This window comes from Neomonachus schauinslandi, chromosome 4 (genome assembly GCF_002201575.2).
Source record: "Neomonachus schauinslandi chromosome 4, ASM220157v2, whole genome shotgun sequence".
Classification (NCBI taxonomy): domain Eukaryota; kingdom Metazoa; phylum Chordata; class Mammalia; order Carnivora; family Phocidae; genus Neomonachus; species Neomonachus schauinslandi.
This window is the reverse complement of record NC_058406.1, coordinates 75,287,096-75,306,886: the sequence shown is the minus strand read 5'-3', so window position 1 is coordinate 75,306,886 and position 19,791 is coordinate 75,287,096. Positions and strand designations below refer to the sequence as shown.

General features: G+C 38.0%; 1 protein-coding gene across 1 annotated transcript in view; it reads left to right on the top strand.

Annotated features, from left to right (window-relative positions):
- HFM1 (helicase for meiosis 1) overlaps positions 1-19,791 on the top strand; it is a 109,987-nt gene that overhangs the window by 73,361 nt on the left and 16,835 nt on the right. Inside the window, exons 30-31 of the mRNA XM_021690122.1 lie at positions 17,536-17,616; positions 17,928-18,043. Coding sequence (XP_021545797.1) covers positions 17,536-17,616; positions 17,928-18,043 — 197 coding nt within the window. The remainder of the gene's footprint in view (positions 1-17,535; positions 17,617-17,927; positions 18,044-19,791) is intronic.

The following is a 19,791-nucleotide window of genomic DNA, read 5'->3' as shown; positions in this document are numbered from 1 at the left end:
TGGGATCGAGTCCCACACTGGGCTTCCTGCTCAGCAGGAAGCCTGCTTCTCCCTCTCCCACTCCCCCTGCTTGTGTTCCTGCTCTCGCTATCTCTCTGTCAAATAAAAAAAAAAAAACTAGAAGTCCTAGTCAGTACAATTATATAATAAAAAGAAATAAAAGTGATAAGGATTGGGAAGAAAGAAATAGGCTCTCATTACTTGAAAGCAACATGATTACAGGGACACCTGGGTGGCTCAGTCAGTTAAGCGTCTGCCTTTGGCTCAGGTCATAATCCCAGGGCCCTGGGATCAAGTCCCGCATCAGGCTCCTTGCTCCTTGCCTGCTTCTCCCTCTCCCTCTGCCTCCCTTTCACCCTGCTTATGCTCGTTCTCTCTCTCTCTCTCTGTCAAATAAATAAATAAAAATCTAAAAAAAAAGAAAGCAACATGATTATATACCTAGAAAATCCAAAAAACTCTATAGACACATTTTTAGAATTAATATATAAATTTAGAACTATCGCTGGATACAGTCAGTATAAAAAAACTACAATAGTACTAAAAAGAATAGAATATTTAAGGATACATTTAATAAAATTAGTGCAAGATGTGATCACAGGAAACTACAAAACACCACTGAGAGAAATTAAAGAAGACATAAATAAATGGAAAGATATCCTATTATAAATCTTAATATTGTTAAGGTGGCAACATTTTCCAAATCAATCCACAGATTCAATGCAATCTATCAAAATCCTAGCTCTGCTTTTGGCAGAAATTCACAAGCTGATTTTAAAATTCATATGGGAGGAGGGAGGCAAGATGGTGAAAGAGTAGGAGACCTTGTTTCATCTGGTCCCTTGAATATAGCTAGATAACTATCATACCATTCTGAACACTTATGAATTCAACCTGAGATGTAAGAAAAGAATTGCTGGAATTCTACAAATAGAAGAGCAACCACTTTTTGCAAGGTAGGAGGTGCAGAGAAGTGAATCTGAGGGAATGTATCAGATGATAAATGGCAGGGGGAGGGAGCCTCCATAAGCCAGCTGCCGGAAGTTGATATAGTCCCAGAGTGCAAAATCAGAACCTTTAGAAGTCTGCCCCAGTGAGAGACATCCCTGCCTGATAGGTGCTCAGTTGGCGAAGTGGGGCAGAATTCTAGGTGGGACAGTGTGGTCTCAGGATCCTCAGGGTCACAGAAAGAATGGGGGTGCCTGAGCCAGCAGAGTTCCCAAGCACTGAAGTAGGGAAACCAGTTATGGTCAGTGAGCCCAGGAGGGGGCTGTCAGTTCTGTTTGCCATGAACTGAACCACAGCACAAAAGGGCAGAAATGCTACCACCCCTACCTTCCCCTGGGAGGATCAGTGCAGACGCGCACTGCAGGAGTCTGCAGAGTTTGGCACACACAAAAGTGAAAACTGCTTATCCCTGAGGGTTTACTGAAGAGAGGGAGCTGTGATCTTTCAGCTCTGGGGCTGGAGATCAGGGCCTGGCCACTTTTATTTTCATCCTCTAAAGAGGCATAGAAAGCCTTCAGGGAACAAAAGCTACATAGAGCAACCAGAAGCAGCTTACACTGAGCCTGGCCCCCTGGCAAGGGGCGGTGCAACTCCGCCCAGGCAAAGACACCTGAGAATCAGCGCAGTAGGCCCCTGCCCCCAGAAGACCACCTGGAACAACAAGCCAACACCAAGTTTGCAGAGTGCACAGGACTGCAAAACTCCAGCACTAGGGGAAAATAGTATATAGAATTCAAGGGTTTTTTCTCATGATTCATTTATCTTTCAGTTTATAATTTTCTTTTTCTTTTTTTCTTTTCAACTAGTTTCTTATATTATCAACTCTTTGTTTTTAAGTCTTTTTTGACTTTCATTTTTACATTTACACATTATAGGTATATTCTTCATTTTTGGCTTCCTTTCACTGTATTCAATTTTATTTTATATCAGTTTTGCTTTCTTTACAATTTTGGGATTTAGTGTCTTCTAACAAACAGACCAAAATATACCCAGGACCAAGTGGATCACCCTGTTTTGTCCACCTGGGAGATTATATTCTCTCCCCCCTCTTTTTAGTTTTTTCTTTTTCTTTTTTGGTTTCTGACCTCTACAGATTTGTCTAATGTATATTTTGCTTGGATTGTGGTTGATATTTTTTATTTTGTTCTCTTGTTCTCTATTCTTCTCTGGGCAAAATGACTAGGAGGAGGAATTCACAGCAAAAGAAAGAACCAGAGGTAATACTCTCTGCCACAGATCTAATTGATATGGATATAAGTAAAATGTCAGACCTGGAATTCAGGATAATGATTATAAAGCTACTAGCTGGGCTTAAAAGACATTAGAGAATCTCTTAGTGCAGATATAAAATCTAATCAGGCTGAAATTAAAAATGCTTTAACTGAGATGCAGTCTAAATTGGATGCTCTAACAGCTAGGGTAAATAAGGCAGAAGAGAGTCAGTGACATAGAAGACAAGTTGATGGAAAGGAAAGAAGCTGAAGAAAAGAGAGAAAAACAACTAATGGACCATAAGAGGAGGCTTTGAGAAACCAGTGATACCATAAAGCAAAACAATTTTAGAATTATTGGGGTCCCAGAGGAAGAAGAAAGAGAGAGAGAGGGACAGAGGTATATTTGAGCAAATCATAGCTGAGAACTTCTCTAATCTGGGGAAGGAAACAGGCATTCAAGTCCAGGAGGTAGAGAGGACTCCCCTCAAAATCAATAAAAATAGATCAACACCCTAACATATAATAGTGAAGCTTGCAAATTTCATGGGGTGCCTGGGTGGCTCAGTTGTTAAACGTCTGCCTTTGGCTCAGGTCATGATCCCAGGGTCCTGGGATCGAGCCCCGCGTCGGGCTCCCTGCTCCACGGGAAGCCTGCTTCTCCCTCTCCCACTCCCCGAGCTTGTGTTCCCTTTCTCGCTGTGTCTCTCTCTGTCAAATAAATAAAATCTTTAAAAAAAAAAAAAGTGAAGCTTGCAAATTTCAGGGATAAAGAGAAAGTCCTGAAAGCAGCTCAAGACAAGAGGTTCTTAACCTACAGGGGTAGGAACATTAGGCTGGCAGGCCTATCCACAGAGACCTGGCAGGCCAGAAAGGGTTGACATGATATATTCAGGGTACTTAATAAGAAAAACATTGCAGCTAAGAATACTTTATCCAGCAAGGCTGTCATTCAGAATTGAAGGAGAGAATAAAGAGCTTCCAGGACAAACAGAAACTAAAAGAATTTGTGATCACTAAACCAGCCCTGCAAGAAATATTAAAGGGGATCTTGTAAGTGAAGAGAGAGCCCAAAAGTAGCATAGACGAGAAAGAAACAGAGATAATCTACAGAAACAGGGACTTTACAGGTAATACAATGGCACTAAATTCATATTTTTCAGTAGTTACCCTGAATGTAAATGGGCTAAATGCTCCAATCAAAAGACACAGGTATCAGATTGGATAAAAAAGCAAGACTCATCCATATGCTGTCTACAAGAGACTCATTTTAGACCTAAAGACACCTTCAGATTGAAAGTGAGGGGGTGGAGAACCATTTATCATGCTAATGAACATCCAGAGAAAGCTGGGGTAGCATTCCTTATATCAGACAATATAGATACTAACCAAAGACTGTAAGAAGGGATGAAGAGGGACATTATATCATACTTAAAGGGTCCATCCAACAAAAAGATCTAATAATCATAAACATTTATGCTCCTAACTTGGGAGCAGCCAATTATATAAACCAATAAATAACCAAATTAAAGAAACACATCAATAATAATACAGTAATAGTAATAGGGACGTCAACACCCCACTCACAGCAATGGACAGATCATTTAAGCAGAAGATCAACAAGGAAACAAGGGCTTTGAATGACACACTGGACCAGATGGACTTCACAGATATATACAGAGCATTCCATCTTAAAACAACAGAATACACATTCTTCTCGAGTGCACATGGAACATTCTCCAGAATAGATCCCATACTGGGTCACAAATCAGGTCTCAACTGGTACCCAAAGATGGGGATCATTCCCTTCATATTTTTGGACCACAATGCTTTGAAACTTGAACTCAGTCACAAGAGGAAATTTGGCAGGAATTCAAACACTTGGAGGTTAAAGAGCATCCTACTAAAGAATGAATGGTTCAACCAGGAAATTAAAGAAGAATTTAAAAAATTCATGGAAACAAATGAAAATGAAAACACAACCTTTCAAAACCTTTGGGATACAGCAAAAGCAGTCCTAAGAGGGAAGTACATAGCAATACAAGCCTTTCTCAAGAAATTAGAAAAGCCTCAAATACACAGGCTAACCTTACACCTAAAGGAGCTGGAGAAGGAACAGCAAATAAACCCGAAACCAAGTAGGAGAAAAGAAAGAATAGATTAAGTAGAAATCAATGAAATAGAAACCAAAAGAACAGTAGAACAGATCAATGAAACTTGAAGCTGGCTCTTTGAAAGAATTAATAAGATCAATAGCCAGACTTATCAAAAAGAAAAGAGAAAGGACCCAAAGTAATTAAATCATGAATGAAAGAGGAGACATCGCCACCAACACCAAGGAAATACAAACAATTTTAAGAACGTATTATGAGCAACTATATGCCAACAAATTAGGCAATCTGGAAGAAATGGATGCATTCCTAGAAACTTAAAAACGGAAACAGGAAGAAACAGAAAATTGAACAGACCCATAATCAGCAAGGAAATTGAAGCAGTAATCAAAAATTTCCCAACAAACGAGTCCAGGGCTAGATGGCTTCCCAGGGGAATTCTACCAAACATTTAAAGAACTACTACCTATTCTTCTGAAGCGGTTTCAAAAAAAATAGAAAGGGATGGAAAACTTCCAGACTCATTCTGGATTACCTTTTTTTTTTTTTTTTTAATTCCAGGCCAGCATTACCTTGATCCCAAAACCAGACAAAGAGCCCACCAAAAAGGAGAATTACAGACCAATATCCCTGATGAACGTGGATGCAAAAATTCTCACCAAGATACTAGCCAATAGGATCCAGTAGTATATTAAAAGGATTATTCATCATGACCAAGTGGGATTTGCTGCAAGGATGATTCAACATTCACAAATCAATCAGCATGATACATCACATTAATTTAAAAAAGGACAAAAACCATATGATCCTCTTAATTGATGCAGAAAAAGCATTTGAGAAAATACAGCATCCTTTCTTGATTAAAATTCTCCACAGTGTAGGGTTAGAAGGAACATACTTCAATATCATAAAAGCTACGTACAAAAAGCCCACAACAATTGACATTCTCAATGGGGAAAAACTGAGAGCTTTTCCCCTAAGGTCAGGAACACAACCAATGCCCACTCTCACCCCTGTTGTTCAACATATATTACTAGCCTCGCAATCAGATAACAAAAAGAAATAAAAAGCATTCAAATTGGCAAATAAGTCAAATTCTAACTCTTTGCAGATGACATGATACTTTATGTGGAAAACCCGAAAGACTCCACCCCAAAATTACTAGAACTCATACAGGAAGTCAGCAACGTGGCAGGATATAAAATCAGTGCACAGAAATCAGTTGCATTTCTATACACTAACAATGAGACAAAAGAAAGAGAAATTAAGGAATCGATCCCATTTACAACTGCACCAAAAACTATAAGATACATAAGAATGAACCAAACCGAAGAGGTAAAGGACCTGTACTCTAAAAACTAGAGAACACGTATGAAAGAAATTGAGGGAGACACAAAGAAATGGAAAAACATTCCACACTCATGAACTGGAAGAATAAATATTGTTAAAATGTCTATGCTACCCAGAGCAATATACACATTCAATGCAATCCCTGTCAAAATACCATCAACATTTTACACAGAGCTGGAACAAATAATCCTAAAATGTGTATGGAACCAGAAAAGACCCCAAATAGCCAGAGGAATGTTGATAAAGAAAACCAAAGCTGGTGGCATCACAATGCCAGACTTCAAGCTCTTTACAAAGCTGTAATCATCAAGACAATATGGTACTGGCACAAAAACAGACACATAGATCAATGGAACAGAATAGAGAACCCAGAAATGAACCCTCAACTCTATGGTCAACTAATTTTTGACAAAGCAGGAAAGAATATCCAGTGGAAAAAGGACAGTCTTTTCAATAAATGGTGTTGGGAAAATTGAACAGCCACATGCAAAAGAATGAAACTGGACCATTTTCTTACACTGTGCACAAAGATAAATTCAAAATGGATAAAAGACCTAAATGTGAGACAGGAATCCATCAAGATCCTAGAGGAGAACACAGGCAGCAATCTCTTCAACCTTGGCCACAGCAACTTCTTGCTAGACACATCTCCAAAGGCAAGGGAAACAAAAGCAAAAAATGAACTATTGGGACTTCATTAAGATAAAAAGCTTCTGCACAGCAAAGGAAACAGTCAACAAAACTAAAAGGAAACCTATGGAATGGAAGAAGATATTTGCAAATGACATACCAAATAAAGGGCTAATGTCCAAGATCTATAAAGAATTTATCAAACTCAACACCCAAAAAACAAATAATCCAGTTGAGAAATGGGCAGAAGACATGAACAGACATTTCTCCAAAGAAGACATACAAATGGCCAACAGACACATGAAAAATGCTCCACATCTCTTGGCATCAGGGTAATACAAATCAAAACCACAATAAAATATCACCTCACACTGGTCAGAATGGCTAAAATTAACAAGACAGGAAAGAACAAATTTTGGTGAGGATGCGTAGAAAGGGAGACCCTCTTACACTGTTGGTGGGAATGCAAGCTGGTACAGCCACTCTGGAAAAGAGTATGGAGGTTCTTCAAGAAGTTAAAAATAGAGCTACCCTAAGACCCAGCAATTGCACTACTGGGTATTTACCCCAAAGATACAAATGTAGTGATCCAAGAGGGCACCTGCACCCCAGTGTTCATAGCAGCAATGTCCACAATAGCTAAACTGTGGAAAGAACGGAGGTGTCATCAACAGATGAATGGATAAAGAAGAAGTGAGATATATATATATATATATATACACACAACAGAATATTACTCAGCCATCAGAAAGGATGAATACTTACCATATACATCAATATGGATGGAACTGGAGGGTATTATGCTGAGCAAAATAGGTCAATTAGAGAAAGACAATAATCATATGGTTTCACTCCTATGTGGAATATAAGAAAGAGTGCAGAGGATCATAGGGGAAGGGAGGGAAAACTGGGAAGTCATCAGAGAGGGAGAAAAACCATGAAAGACTCTTAACTATAGGAAACAAACTGAGGGTTGCTGGAGGGGAGGTGGTTGGGGGGATAGGGTAATTGGGTGATAAGCATTAAGGAGGGCACATGGTGTGATGAGCAGTGGGTGTTATAAGCACCTGATGAATTACTGAACACTACATCTGAAACAAATGATGTACTATATGTTGGCTAATTGAATTTAAACAAATAAATAAATAAAATTCATATGGGAATGTAAGGGATCTGAATTAGCCAATCAGTCTTGAAAAAAAAGAAGAACAAAGATAGAGGACTCACAATTCCTGATTTCAAAACTTATTACAAAGCCACAGTAGTCAAAACAGTGTGGTACTGGCATAATAATAGCCTATAGATCAACGGAATATATTTCAGAGTACAGAAAAAAATCCCATACATCTGTGGTCAATTGATTTGGGACAAAGATGTTAAAACAATTCGGCGGGGGGAAGAATAACCTTTCAACAAATAGGGCTGGACAACTGGATAGTCAGTTGAATTAATTACATCATAATTACTTCATACCATATATGGTATTACTTCATACCATAAATACCTCATACCATATGTAAAAATTAACTCAAAATTTGTTAAAGACCTAAAAGTAGGAGTTAAAACTGTAATACTCTTAGAAAAAAACATATCTTTATGACCTTGGGTTAAGCAGTGGTTTCTTAGGTATGACACCTAAAGCTCAAGCAACTAAAAAAAAAGATGAATTGGACTTCATCAAGATTAAAAACTTCTGGGGGCACCTGGGTGGCTTAGTTGGTTAAGCGTCTGCCTTCGGCTCAGGTCATGATCCCAGGATCCTGGGATCAAGTCCCACATTGGGCTCCTTGCTCAGCAGAGAGCCTGCTTCTCCCTCTGCTTGCCACTCTCCCTGCTTGTGCACTCTTTCTCTCTCTCTCTCTGACAAATAAAGTCTTTTTTAAAAAAAGATTAAAAACCTTTGTGCTTCAAGTAACACTATCAAGAAAGTGGAAAGGCAACCCAAAGAATGAGAGAAAATATTTGCAAATCACGTATCTGATAAAGGACTAGTATCTGGTATATATAAAGACGTTTTACAACTCAACAATAAAATAGCAAGGAGCCAAATTCAAACTGGTAAAAGGATATGAATAGACATTTTTGCAAGGAGGAACTACAGATGACCAATACACACATGAAAAGTTGCTCAACATCATTAGTCAAGATAGAAATGCAAATCAAAACCACAGTGTGATACTACTTCCCACCCACTTTAGTAAAAAAGATGGACAATAATAAGTGTTGATGAGGATGTGGAGACATTGAAACCCTCATAGCACTGCTATGGGAATGCAAAATTGTGCAGCTGCTTTGGAAAACAGTTTGCCAGGTCCTCAAGAAGTTAAACATAGAATTACCATGTGACCCAGCAGTTCCTTTTCTGTGTTCATATCCAAAAGAATTGAAAACATACAAAAACTAGTATGTGAATGTTTATAACATCATTATTCATAATAGCCAAAAAATAGAAACAACTGAAATGTTCACCAATGATGGAATGGATAAGTAAAATGTAGTATAACCATATAATGGAATATTCAGCCATAAAGAAGAATAAATAACTGATACATGGATGAACCCTGAAAACATTATGCTAATGAGAGAAGCCATTCACAAAAGGTCAGATACTGTTAGATTCCATTTATATGGAAAGTGTAGAATAGGCAAATTTATAGAGATGGGTGTAGGAAGGAAGATGCAGAGGCTGGGTGTAGGAAGAAATGAGTAACTACTAATAGGTATGTGATTTTTTTTTTTTAAAGTGATAATGTTCTGAAATTAGATACAGTGATGGTTACACAACCTTGGGAATATACTAAAAACCTACGAAACTGTACACTTTTTAAGAGGGTACATTTTATGGTATGAATTATATTTCAACTAAAAAATTTGAAAAGCAATAGTATTACTATATACCAGCAAACAAAAAAGAGATAGAAATCATAATTTTTAAAATGCCATTTACAATAGCATCAGAAATCAGTTTAAGAAAGACAATTTAGAATTAGAGCTGCACGAAGATAATATAAACTCAGAGCCATCAGCTGGCCATCCTTTACCACATGCAGAAAGGATCACAGACAGCAGAGTTTGGGAAGAGAAAACTAAAGCAGAGGTACAGAGAGGTGCAAAGGTGAGAATGCCAGAGCTGGGATTATGATGACTTCCCATTTCTTGGTTTCAGTCCCTTCTGATGCCTCGCTGAATTGCTGCTTTGGATTCTGTGACATATCTGTATTCATGTAACACATTTCCCCCCACTCACCAGCTGTTTTTGTTTAAAGTAGCTTGTTTGTTACTTAAAATTGTAATGAGAAGTTGGGATGTTTACTATACTTCCTGCTAGTATGAGCCTTTTATAAGAGCAAAAGTTCCCTACATATTTTGCACAATCCTGTGAAAATGGGTAAAAGATGCTTCCTATCAAATAATATTTTATTACACATACACACACACACACCCTTCACATACATATACATACAACCATTCCAAATCTTTTTTTTTTTTTCAAATTTTTATTTAAATTCCAGTTAGTTAACATACAGTGCAATATTGGTTTCAGGAGTAGAATTCAGTGATTCGTCACTTACATACCACACCCAGTGCTCGTCATAACAAGTACCCACCTTAATACCCATCACCTATGTAGCCCACGCCCACCTACCTCCCTCCATCAACCCTCAGTTCTCTATCATTAAGAGTCTCTTATGGTTTGTTGCCCTGTCTCTTTTTTTCCCCCTTCCCATATGTTCATCTCTTTTGTTTCTTAAATTCCCCATATGAGTGAAATCATATGGTATTTGTCTTTCTCTGACTTATTTCTCTTAGCATAATACACTCTAGCTCCATCCACATCATTGCAAATGGCAAGATTTCATTCTTTTTGATGGCTGAGTGATATTCCAGTGTATGTGTGTATGTGTGTGTGTGTGTGTGTGTGTGTATACACACATACATATACCACATCTTCTTTATCCATTCATCAGTCGATGGACATGGGCACTTTCCAGATTTTGGCTACTCTTGATAATGCTGTTATAAACATTGGGATGCATGTACCCCTTCGAATCTGTATTTTTCAACCATCCCAAATCTTATGAACATTCCAATTATATAATTCAGTTCTTATATGCAAATTCATATATCCCCAAATAAAGATACACAATTATACCTTTAAACATAACATACATATCCTATCTGCACCTTTCTCAATAAGCGACACAATGAAGGGGTCATAGATTTACCCTACTAAGTTTGTGACAACAAAATTTGGGCTTTTCAAAACAATCCAAATTTCAATTTTTCTGACCTCCTGTCAGACCATGTTATTAAATGATACAAACATATTCAGTTCAGAGACTGCTAAATAATTGTTTCTCAATGTGCTTGCAAGTTCAACACATACCTTAGTATTATAATATCAAATTATGGGGCCATATATAAAAACAAAGTATGCACCTTAATTTACATAATATAACTAAAAATTATTTTCATGCTTCTTGTGTTTGAAAACATTCTTTTAGCAATAGTTTCTCATCTATATAGTCCAATAGATAACATTTTTGTAAAATTTAAAGAAAAATATTTTTGCTATTTTTAAGGTATGACAGTGTGAAAAATACAATATTTTGGTTGTAAAATATTTAAAATTTTTCAGGTCTATTCTTAATACATAAGGTTTAGACGTTTAAACTTTTGGTCCTTTAAATAGATTCTCAGTAAGAAGTATGGACTTTGGGGGTGCCCAGTGGCTCAGCTGTTAAGCGTCTGCCTTCGGCTCAGGTTATGATCCCAGAGTCCTGGGATCAAGCCCCACATCGGGCTCTCTGCTAGGTGGGAAGTCTGCTTCTCCCTCTCCCACTCCCCCTGCTTGTGTTCCCTCTCTCTCTGTCAAATAAATAAATAAAATCTTAAAAAAAAAAAAAGTATGGACTTTAATTTGAAGAAAATTGATTTGACATTAGTAAATTCATTTGCATTTGCTGTGCCATTCTGAGTTGAAAATTTAGTATATTTGAAAAATGAAAAGATAGAAGAAATGCCTGAGCACTGTGGAAGTGTGCAGATTTAAATACTAGTCAAAACACAGTTTGGTTTTCTTTATACTTTTTGGTGTATAAATGCATTAAATTGCAAAACCAAGGACTCCCAATTCATTAGTGTTACCTTTTTCTTGATAAATAACAAAATGATACGATATTTGACAAAAAAATAAGATGAGATGCTCTCTCATTTAAAAAGTAAAGTCATATGGGGTGCCTGGGTGGCTCAGATGCTTAAGCTTCTGCCTTCAGCTCAGGTCATGATCCCAGGGTCCTGGGAGGGTGGCTCAGATGCTTAAGCTTTTGCCTTCAGCTCAGGTCATGATCCCAGGGTCCTGGGATTGAGCCCCACGTCCGGCTCCTGGCTCAGCAGGGAGCCTACTTCTCCCTCCCCCTTTGCCTCTCCCCCTGCTCATGCTCTCTCTCTCTCTCTCTATCCCTGTGTCTCGAATGAATAAATAAAATCGTTTAAAAAAATAAATAAAAAGTAAAGTCATAAAGTGCATAAATCTGATTAACATAAATCAGGAACTGCAAGTCAAAGTAATATTCTTTTAGAAATACTAATCCCGGGGGTGCCTGGGTGGCTCAGTCAGTTAAGTGTCCGACTTTTGATTTTGGCTCAGGTCATGATTCTGGGGTTGTGGTATTGAGCCCCAGAGTCGGGCTCCCCCCTCAGCCAAAGTTTTTTTTGGAGATTCTCACTTTCCCTCTCCCTCACCCCCCCCCGAAATAAAGAAAGAAATCTTAAAAAAAATATTAACTTCAGTAGCTAGCTTATGCAGAGACCAATTATTTAAATTTATAATTAGGATGCAAGGCTAAGTGTATCAGGGGTTATGTGCCTACTATTATCAGTTTTTCTTAGATTTTTTTTTTTTAAGATTTTATTTATTTATTTGAGACAGAGAGAATGAGAGACAGCATGAGAGGGAGGAGGATCAGAGGGAGAAGCAGACTCCCTGCCAAGCAGGGAGCCCGATGTGGGACTCGATCCCGGGACTCCAGGATCATGACCCGAGCCAAAGGCAGTCGCTCAACCAACTGAGCCACCCAGGCGCCCTCTTAGATTTTTTTTAAAGCAACCAACAGCTGCCCCACAGCCATTACTGACCCTGTTAAAGTAATTTTAAATATTTTCTTTAAATACAATTCTAGTTGACATTAATGAATTTATTTTACTTTAAGTACTTAGAATTGGGGGCTTTAAAAACATGCAAACCTATATGTGACAAAACTTTGAAAACGTATGCATTTCAGATTATTGTAGTGATGGGAATATGGGATCTATTAACTTTAAATTATACCTAAGAGTACAGCTTAGGTCAATTTTCTTTGAGAACCTAATTTTTCCAATTATCAATCTCTGTAAGCTTATATTTGTTAATAAGACAAATTCAGACAATTCTCAGGATATGGGAAGTGGGGTGAGGATGGGGGAGCACTTATAAGTACCATTTCTCACAGAAATAAAAAGTTTTTGTCACTTAGGTAATTAATATCCATATGCTAATATTCTATAAACAAACTTGTATACAGTCTTCATTCCCAACAAGACTTGCCAGCTCTGCCTTGAAATTTGTGGAAGTCCCCAGAATCTAAAATTCAACTCCAGGTGGTAGGTAGTTTTCAACCACTGGGAATAAATGTGTGTAGTCATTGTGCGCCATCTTGTGGTGATGTTTAGAAATGCACCTATTAGGAATTGGATTAGGGAACAAAGCAATTCCTTATCCCTTATTGCAAAACAAAAACCTACAAGGCATTTTCCCCTCGTCTTCCCATCCCCAAATCCTCTGATTCCCTAAATAAATTAAATGCATTATTTGGGGAGAGAATTAAGGTAGCTAGTATAACTAGGGAGGCGGGGTGGTTGAGAGATCAGGCTCTGGAATTAGACTACCTTAAGTTAGAATCTCAGATTTGCTATTTCTTATCCGGATAGTCTTGATTCTCTGGAATTAGACAAGGAGACAGAAAATATAAGAGATAAAGGGAAATCTAGGAGTCTGATAGCTGACTAATAAATGTTTCAGAAAGAGAGAACAAACAAATCAGAAGAAATAATTTAAGAAAATTTTCTACACTTGGAGATACAGATCCGCACATCAAAAAGGCTTAGTCAGTGCTAATTAGGATGAGTGAAAGAATATCTACAAAGGAGGAATAATTGCAACATTTCAGAACATCATGGATAAAGAGAAAATCATAAATGCTTCCAAGGAACAAGAATTGAAATTTTGTTAATCTTTATCAGTAGCACTGGATGGTAGAAGACAATAGACTTAAAGTTCAGGGAAAATGATTTTCAACCCTGTGTTCTATACCCAGCCAAACTATTAAGTGTGAAAGTAAAGTAATTTTAATACATTCAAGGATTTAGAAAGTTGAACTCACACACATCTTTTCTGAAGCAGTTGCTTGAGTATGAGCACAATATAACAAAGCAATTAACCAAGAAAGAAAATGTCAAAGAATCCAAGAATAGTGGATTCACTCAAGAAGCTTAATGAAAGGAAGTTCGGGATGACAACTGTAGGAGAGGCCACATTACGTTAAGAGGAGGATGGAGGGCTCAAGAAAGGAAGTATCTATGAGGAGGGAATAAATAGGTGGTGTCTCCATGTATTTATTTTTGTCTCTGAAATATTAAATACACTTAAATTTAAGATAGATAGTACTAGACTAAAAGAAAGGCAGGAAAACTTCAGGGAAAATATAGCTGCTCAAGAAAGAAAAGCACTTGATTCAGTATTAATATTTTTATTTTTTGTATAGCTCTCAAATCAGCCCATTCTCTGACTCTACTACTGTCATCACTCTAGATTGAGTTACCATCATTTTTTTTGCCTAGACTCCTCTGGTAGCCTTTTTTCAAAATGCAAATTTAATTATGTTCCTTCCTTGATTAAATCACTATAGTGTCTTCCCCTAGCTCTTAGAATAAAAGATCCAAATCATTAACATCCCTACTAGGTTCCACACTGTCTCGTGGTCAGGCAGTTCCTAAGCAGCAGTGAGATGGCAGCTGCTAGGTAGTCTTGCCTCACCTCCATAGAATTGGCTGGTAAGGACACAAGAGACCTAAATGGATCTAGACAGTTTATTACTTACAGAGATGGCAAAACAAGATCAGCATGTTATCAGTTGCTTGCATTCCTAATCCCACAGGATAACACTGACCAGATAACACAAATAGTGGGTTGCTTTGTTTTTGAGGCATCAACTATAAGGTGCAACTAAGTGGTTTTATGGCCTTCATCTGTACCTTGGAAGAGGCAAGGTAGAAAGTCCAGTGCCTTACTGGAACCAGAGGCAGATGAGAAACTGCTTCATGGCAATGCCATGCAAGATAGGGAGCCTCTTGCAAGCTAAGGAGGCAGATGAGAAATGGCTTTTAGCACCTCCTCACAAGACTGCCTATCTTGACATGTCCCAAAGAGTATCAGAGGGCATTCTATAAATAGTTAAGTCTTGGATATGGCCTATATAGAGACATGGAATTGCTAGGGTACCATGGTGGAGCCATTCTCCTACAAATATAGCCTGACCTTTCTCCACTAATTTCATCTTGTGTGCTCTCTCTTACTTGCTGAACATCAGCCACACTGACCTTTCAATTTCTCCGATACGCCATGCTTTCCCTTGTCATAGATATTTTGCATATGCCATCCTCTCTGCCTGAGGTACTCTTTCTCCTGCCTCTTTGCCTTCTTAATTCCCATTCTTTCTTTAGTCTTCAACTCAGTTGTTGCTTCTTAGGGAAACCTTCCAAGACATTCCTAACTAGAACAGTGCATCCAATTATCACATAGCATTGTGCTCCTCTCCTTCATAGCATTCTAAACAATTTTAATTTTATAGTTACTTGTATAATCCTTAAGTAATAATAGTAAAGATAATACATGCTCTAATATATTATTTTATCACTTAATTTGAAAATGCTTTCACATACTTAATTTCATTTTATCTTTTCATCTCTGTGAGGTGAACAAAACAGGTATTATTTTTAATCTGTTTTTTACAGATAAGAGCCCATATTAAAACTTACGTTTTCTTACTTTAAAGTGCTCTGTACTTCATCATGTGTTTCTCATGTGAATATATAAGGCAGCATGCAGTGAATAAGAGGGACAAAGAAAATGCCATAGGGGCTTAAAGAAGAGAGAAATCATTTCAGATGGGGTGATAAGGATAGATCTCCATGATAGAGGTACCATTTAAGGTGGCCTTGAAAGTTGATAAGCTTCTGATAGACAAGTGAGCGGCTTCTAAGACAAGACGTAATATCAAAGGTACAATCATAGAAAGTCTTGAGACTATTTGAATAATGGCAAGCAAATGTGTTTTTGTTTTTAAAGATTTTATTTATTTATTTATTTATTTATTTATTTATTTATTTGACAGAGGAGAGGGGGAGAGAGAGAGCGTGTGTGCACAAGCAGGAGGAGAGGCAGGCAGAGGGAGAAGCAGACTCCCCACTGAGCAGGGAGCCCAATGTGGGGCTCCATCCCAGGCTGAGATCATGACCTGAGCCGAAGGCAGACGCTTAACCCACTGAGCAACCCAAATGCCCCAAGCAAATGTGTTTTGTTGGATTAGGGTTACTATGGGTACCAGAAAGGGAGGCTAGAATTACATTGTGGAGGACTTTAAATATGAAATTAATTTGCTGGCACGGGAAGTAACTAACATTTCTAAGTGGGCAAATGATCTGACCAGAGTTGAACTTTAGGAGGACTAATTAAACAGCATGTAGAATAAATTGTAGCATGGTAGGACTTGACAAGGAGACCAGGTAACTGAGATGAAATTATGAGCTAGGGCAAAAGATCACAGCTCTCGTAGAGCTGTGGGTTATCTCTGGGGGTTGGGAGAAGCTTATTTATAGGATTTTAGCTTGTGCTGGTGATTCTTAGCAGGGTTTAGGGAGGGCAGAGGTCAATTCTAGATTGGATACTTTAAAAAAGTGAAGTATTGGGTATTTTGGTGTATCTTATCTTGGAGATGGGAAGATTAAGGAAATAGTAGTCATTTGTGTTAACCAGAAGAGGGGGATGTTTAGTTATTTTTGTGGTTCTTAAATGTCCTTTCCTCAAGTTTCAGAGATAATTACACAGTAGTCTTATTTCGATCTTTACTATAGTCACAGAATGGCCTTACTGAGTGTTGTTTATATTCTACCAAAGTTGTTTATATTCACTTGGGAACACTGTGGTTCATCCTGTCAGTTTCCAGCTGCCAGGGATGTTTCATTACTTTATCACTACCCAATACATTGATCTGCTTAGCCCCTAAGGCATCTAGCCAGTTGCCTCATAGGGTGAGCATACTATACTGTTTACTCCAGGTGCTATACAAATATTATTGTTATCTAAATGTGCCATGTCTTGAAAAGAGTTGACTGAGCAACAGCACTGAAAATGAAGACTAAAGGACCAAAAAAAGGTTATAAAGGTTTTCAAAGCTCTTCACTATCTCCAACATTTCTAGTTCACTTAAAATCTACGCTCCAACAAAAATCAACTTATTTCTATTTCTACAGTTTATGGTTTGCTGTCTTTGAGTATATGCCCTCTACCTGGACCATCATGTCCAGATCCTATCTGTCAGTTTAGATGTCTCTCCCTTCCCCCATGTTACTAAGATCAAGAAAAAATCTACTTAAAATATTATGAATGAAGAATAAATTATGTATTTGGATATTCTAGCTTGGGGGGTCAAGCTGGAAGCAATCTCTTTTTCCTTTGAATTCATATAGCAAATTTCTTATACCCCTAAAACACATATTTCTAATGTTTATTAAATATGTATGGTGTCCTAAGTGCTAGAAACTATCACTGATACCATCAAAATGCTGTGATGTTTGCTTCTTTCCAGGTTCTTCTTAAGTGTAAGTATAAAGCAGCAGAGAAGTTTCTTACTCTTACCTCATTCAAGATAAGAGTTACTGATATTCTGTGGTATTTGGCTCTATGTCAGAGAGGTGAAGAGAAGCTTATAGGTGGGTCGATGCTCCTTGTGAAGAGCTGGGATTGGGCTAATAGCTGGACAGGGACTAGCTGTTGTCAGAAATATCATTTTAAAAATTACATATTAAATAGGCTAACATTTGAGGAAGTGAAAATCATAACTTTTTGTACTGTATGAAAGGAAATAAACTGTAGTAAAAATAGGTTTGTTTTTCTTATATTAATTTAGGAATGATTGCTTGCAAAAAACCTGGGAACCGAGAATGTAATCATCACTGTAAAAATAAACGTACATGTGGACATGACTGCTGTGAGTTCCATAAAAGAAGTTTATTTCAGGTTTTAAAAATTGAAAGGCCTTTGAATAGTAATGACATCCTAATTACCTACGTATGATATTTATGTTATGCAGTTTATAACTCAAATAATTTTCCTTCTTTGTGGGTAACATGAAAAAAATTAGATTAGAAATTATGAAGATCTACCCCTGAAACTGATAATACTATATGTTAACTAAATTGAATTTAAATAAAAAATTCAAAAAAAAAGAAATTATGAAGAAATTTGGCTTTACATGAACACTACCTAAAGTTTCACTTAAGCGAGAATTTCTTTTCATAGGTAAAACTGGAGTTGCACAAAAGTCAGAAATGAAAGAGCCAACAATCTCTTCATATTTATCCGATTTAAGAAACAGGAATGCTGTTTCATCACTTCCTCCAGTTAAACGTCTCAAGGTTAGTTTTAATAACATTTAGCCCTTGTTCTGTAATCTAATGTATATGAATATTCCTTTATTCTGTGTATCAGTTAGGTATCCGAAGTGAACTTTAGTTACTTGAGGGCTTGCCTAGGAGTATGGCCATTTTTCAAAATGTTGTTTCTAAAGGAAAAGATACTGTAGTTCTTTTATTTTTAAGATTTTATTTATTTATTTGAGAGAGAGTGAGAAAGAGCATGAGTAGGGGAGGGGCAGAGGGAAAAGGAGAAGCAGACTCCCCACTGAGCAGGGAGCCCTACATGGGGCTCAATCCCAGGACCCTGGGATCACAACCTCAGCTGAAGGCAGCCACTTAACCGACTGAGCCACCCAGGTGCTCCAAGATATTGTAGTTCTTAGTAATTAGTCTGTAAATCTACTTTTGGGACATAGTTCTACAGCCCCTTATTAGTCTTTTCTTTTTTTTTTTAACCAAAGAAGAAGGAAATGGAGAGGGATATGTAGTTTGGCTTGGTTCAGCAATTAAAACTAGGCACGCTTGCCCTTTCCTGGTTCTGTCTGTACTGGAGTGGTATGGAGAGTCTAAAGTTGATTTTGATTCATGTACCTAGATGAGTACTGAGCAAGAGGCTCCTTTCCAAGTCATGAAGGAATGGTTGTTCCTACCTTGATTAGCTGGTCACTAGCAGACTTATTCTAAGCCTACGTTATCATATCCAGGGCAAAATAATTGATCAGGCCACAGAAAAGAGGCAAGAAAATGGCAGTGTCTGCTTCTTTTCTAGGACTTTAGTAAGAATGAAGATTTTAAGTCATGAGGCTAAAACAAGGGGGATACTGGGAAACGAAGAGGTATGCACATTAAAACAGCCACCACCTTCTCTGAGATAATATTTTTTTAGTAGCCCAAGTTCTTCCTCCCTCCCCCCCTTCCTTTCTTTCATCCTTCCTTCCTTCTTTCCTTCTCCATTCTGTATTATTCCCTCTTTCCTTCCATATTCATTTTTTTTTAAGTTTATTTAATTGGGGCACCTGGGTGGCTCAGTCAGTTAAGTGTCCGACTCTTGATTTTGGCTAAGGTCATGATCTCAGGGTTGTGAGATAGAGCCCCATGTTGGGCTCCACACTGGGTGTGGAGCCTGCTTAAGATTCTTTCTCTCCCTCACCCTGTGCCCCTTCCGTCCCTTTCTCTCTCTCCCTCTCTTACTTTTTTTCTTTTTAAAGATTTTATTTATTTATCTGACAGAGAGAGAGAGAGCAAAAGCAGGGGGAGCGGCAGGCAGAGGGAGAGGGAGAAGCAGGCTACCCGTGGAGCAGGGAGCCAGATGTGAGGCTCGATACCAGGATCCTGAGATCATGACCTGAGCCGAAGGCAGATGCCCAACTGACTGAGCCACCCAGGTGCCCCTCTCTCCCTCTCTTAAAAAAAGAAAGTTACTATTTTTAGTAATCTGTACACCCAAAGTAGGGCTCAAACCCACAACCCTGAGATCAAAAGTCTCATGCTCTTCCAACTGAGCCAACTGAGTACCCCCCTTCCATATTCATTGAGCACCAGCAATATGCTAAGTACTATGATAGGTGCTAAGATACAGCAGTGAATAAGACAGTTTTAGTCCCAATCCTCGTACAGCTTATAGTTGGGTGAAGGATACAAATAACTAAATAGGCTTTTTCAATGTAGTATGATAGAGGATTCTGTGACAGAGGTGTAAGATAACTTGAACTTGGGTAGAAAGTGTACTCAGTCCATATTTGATAGGC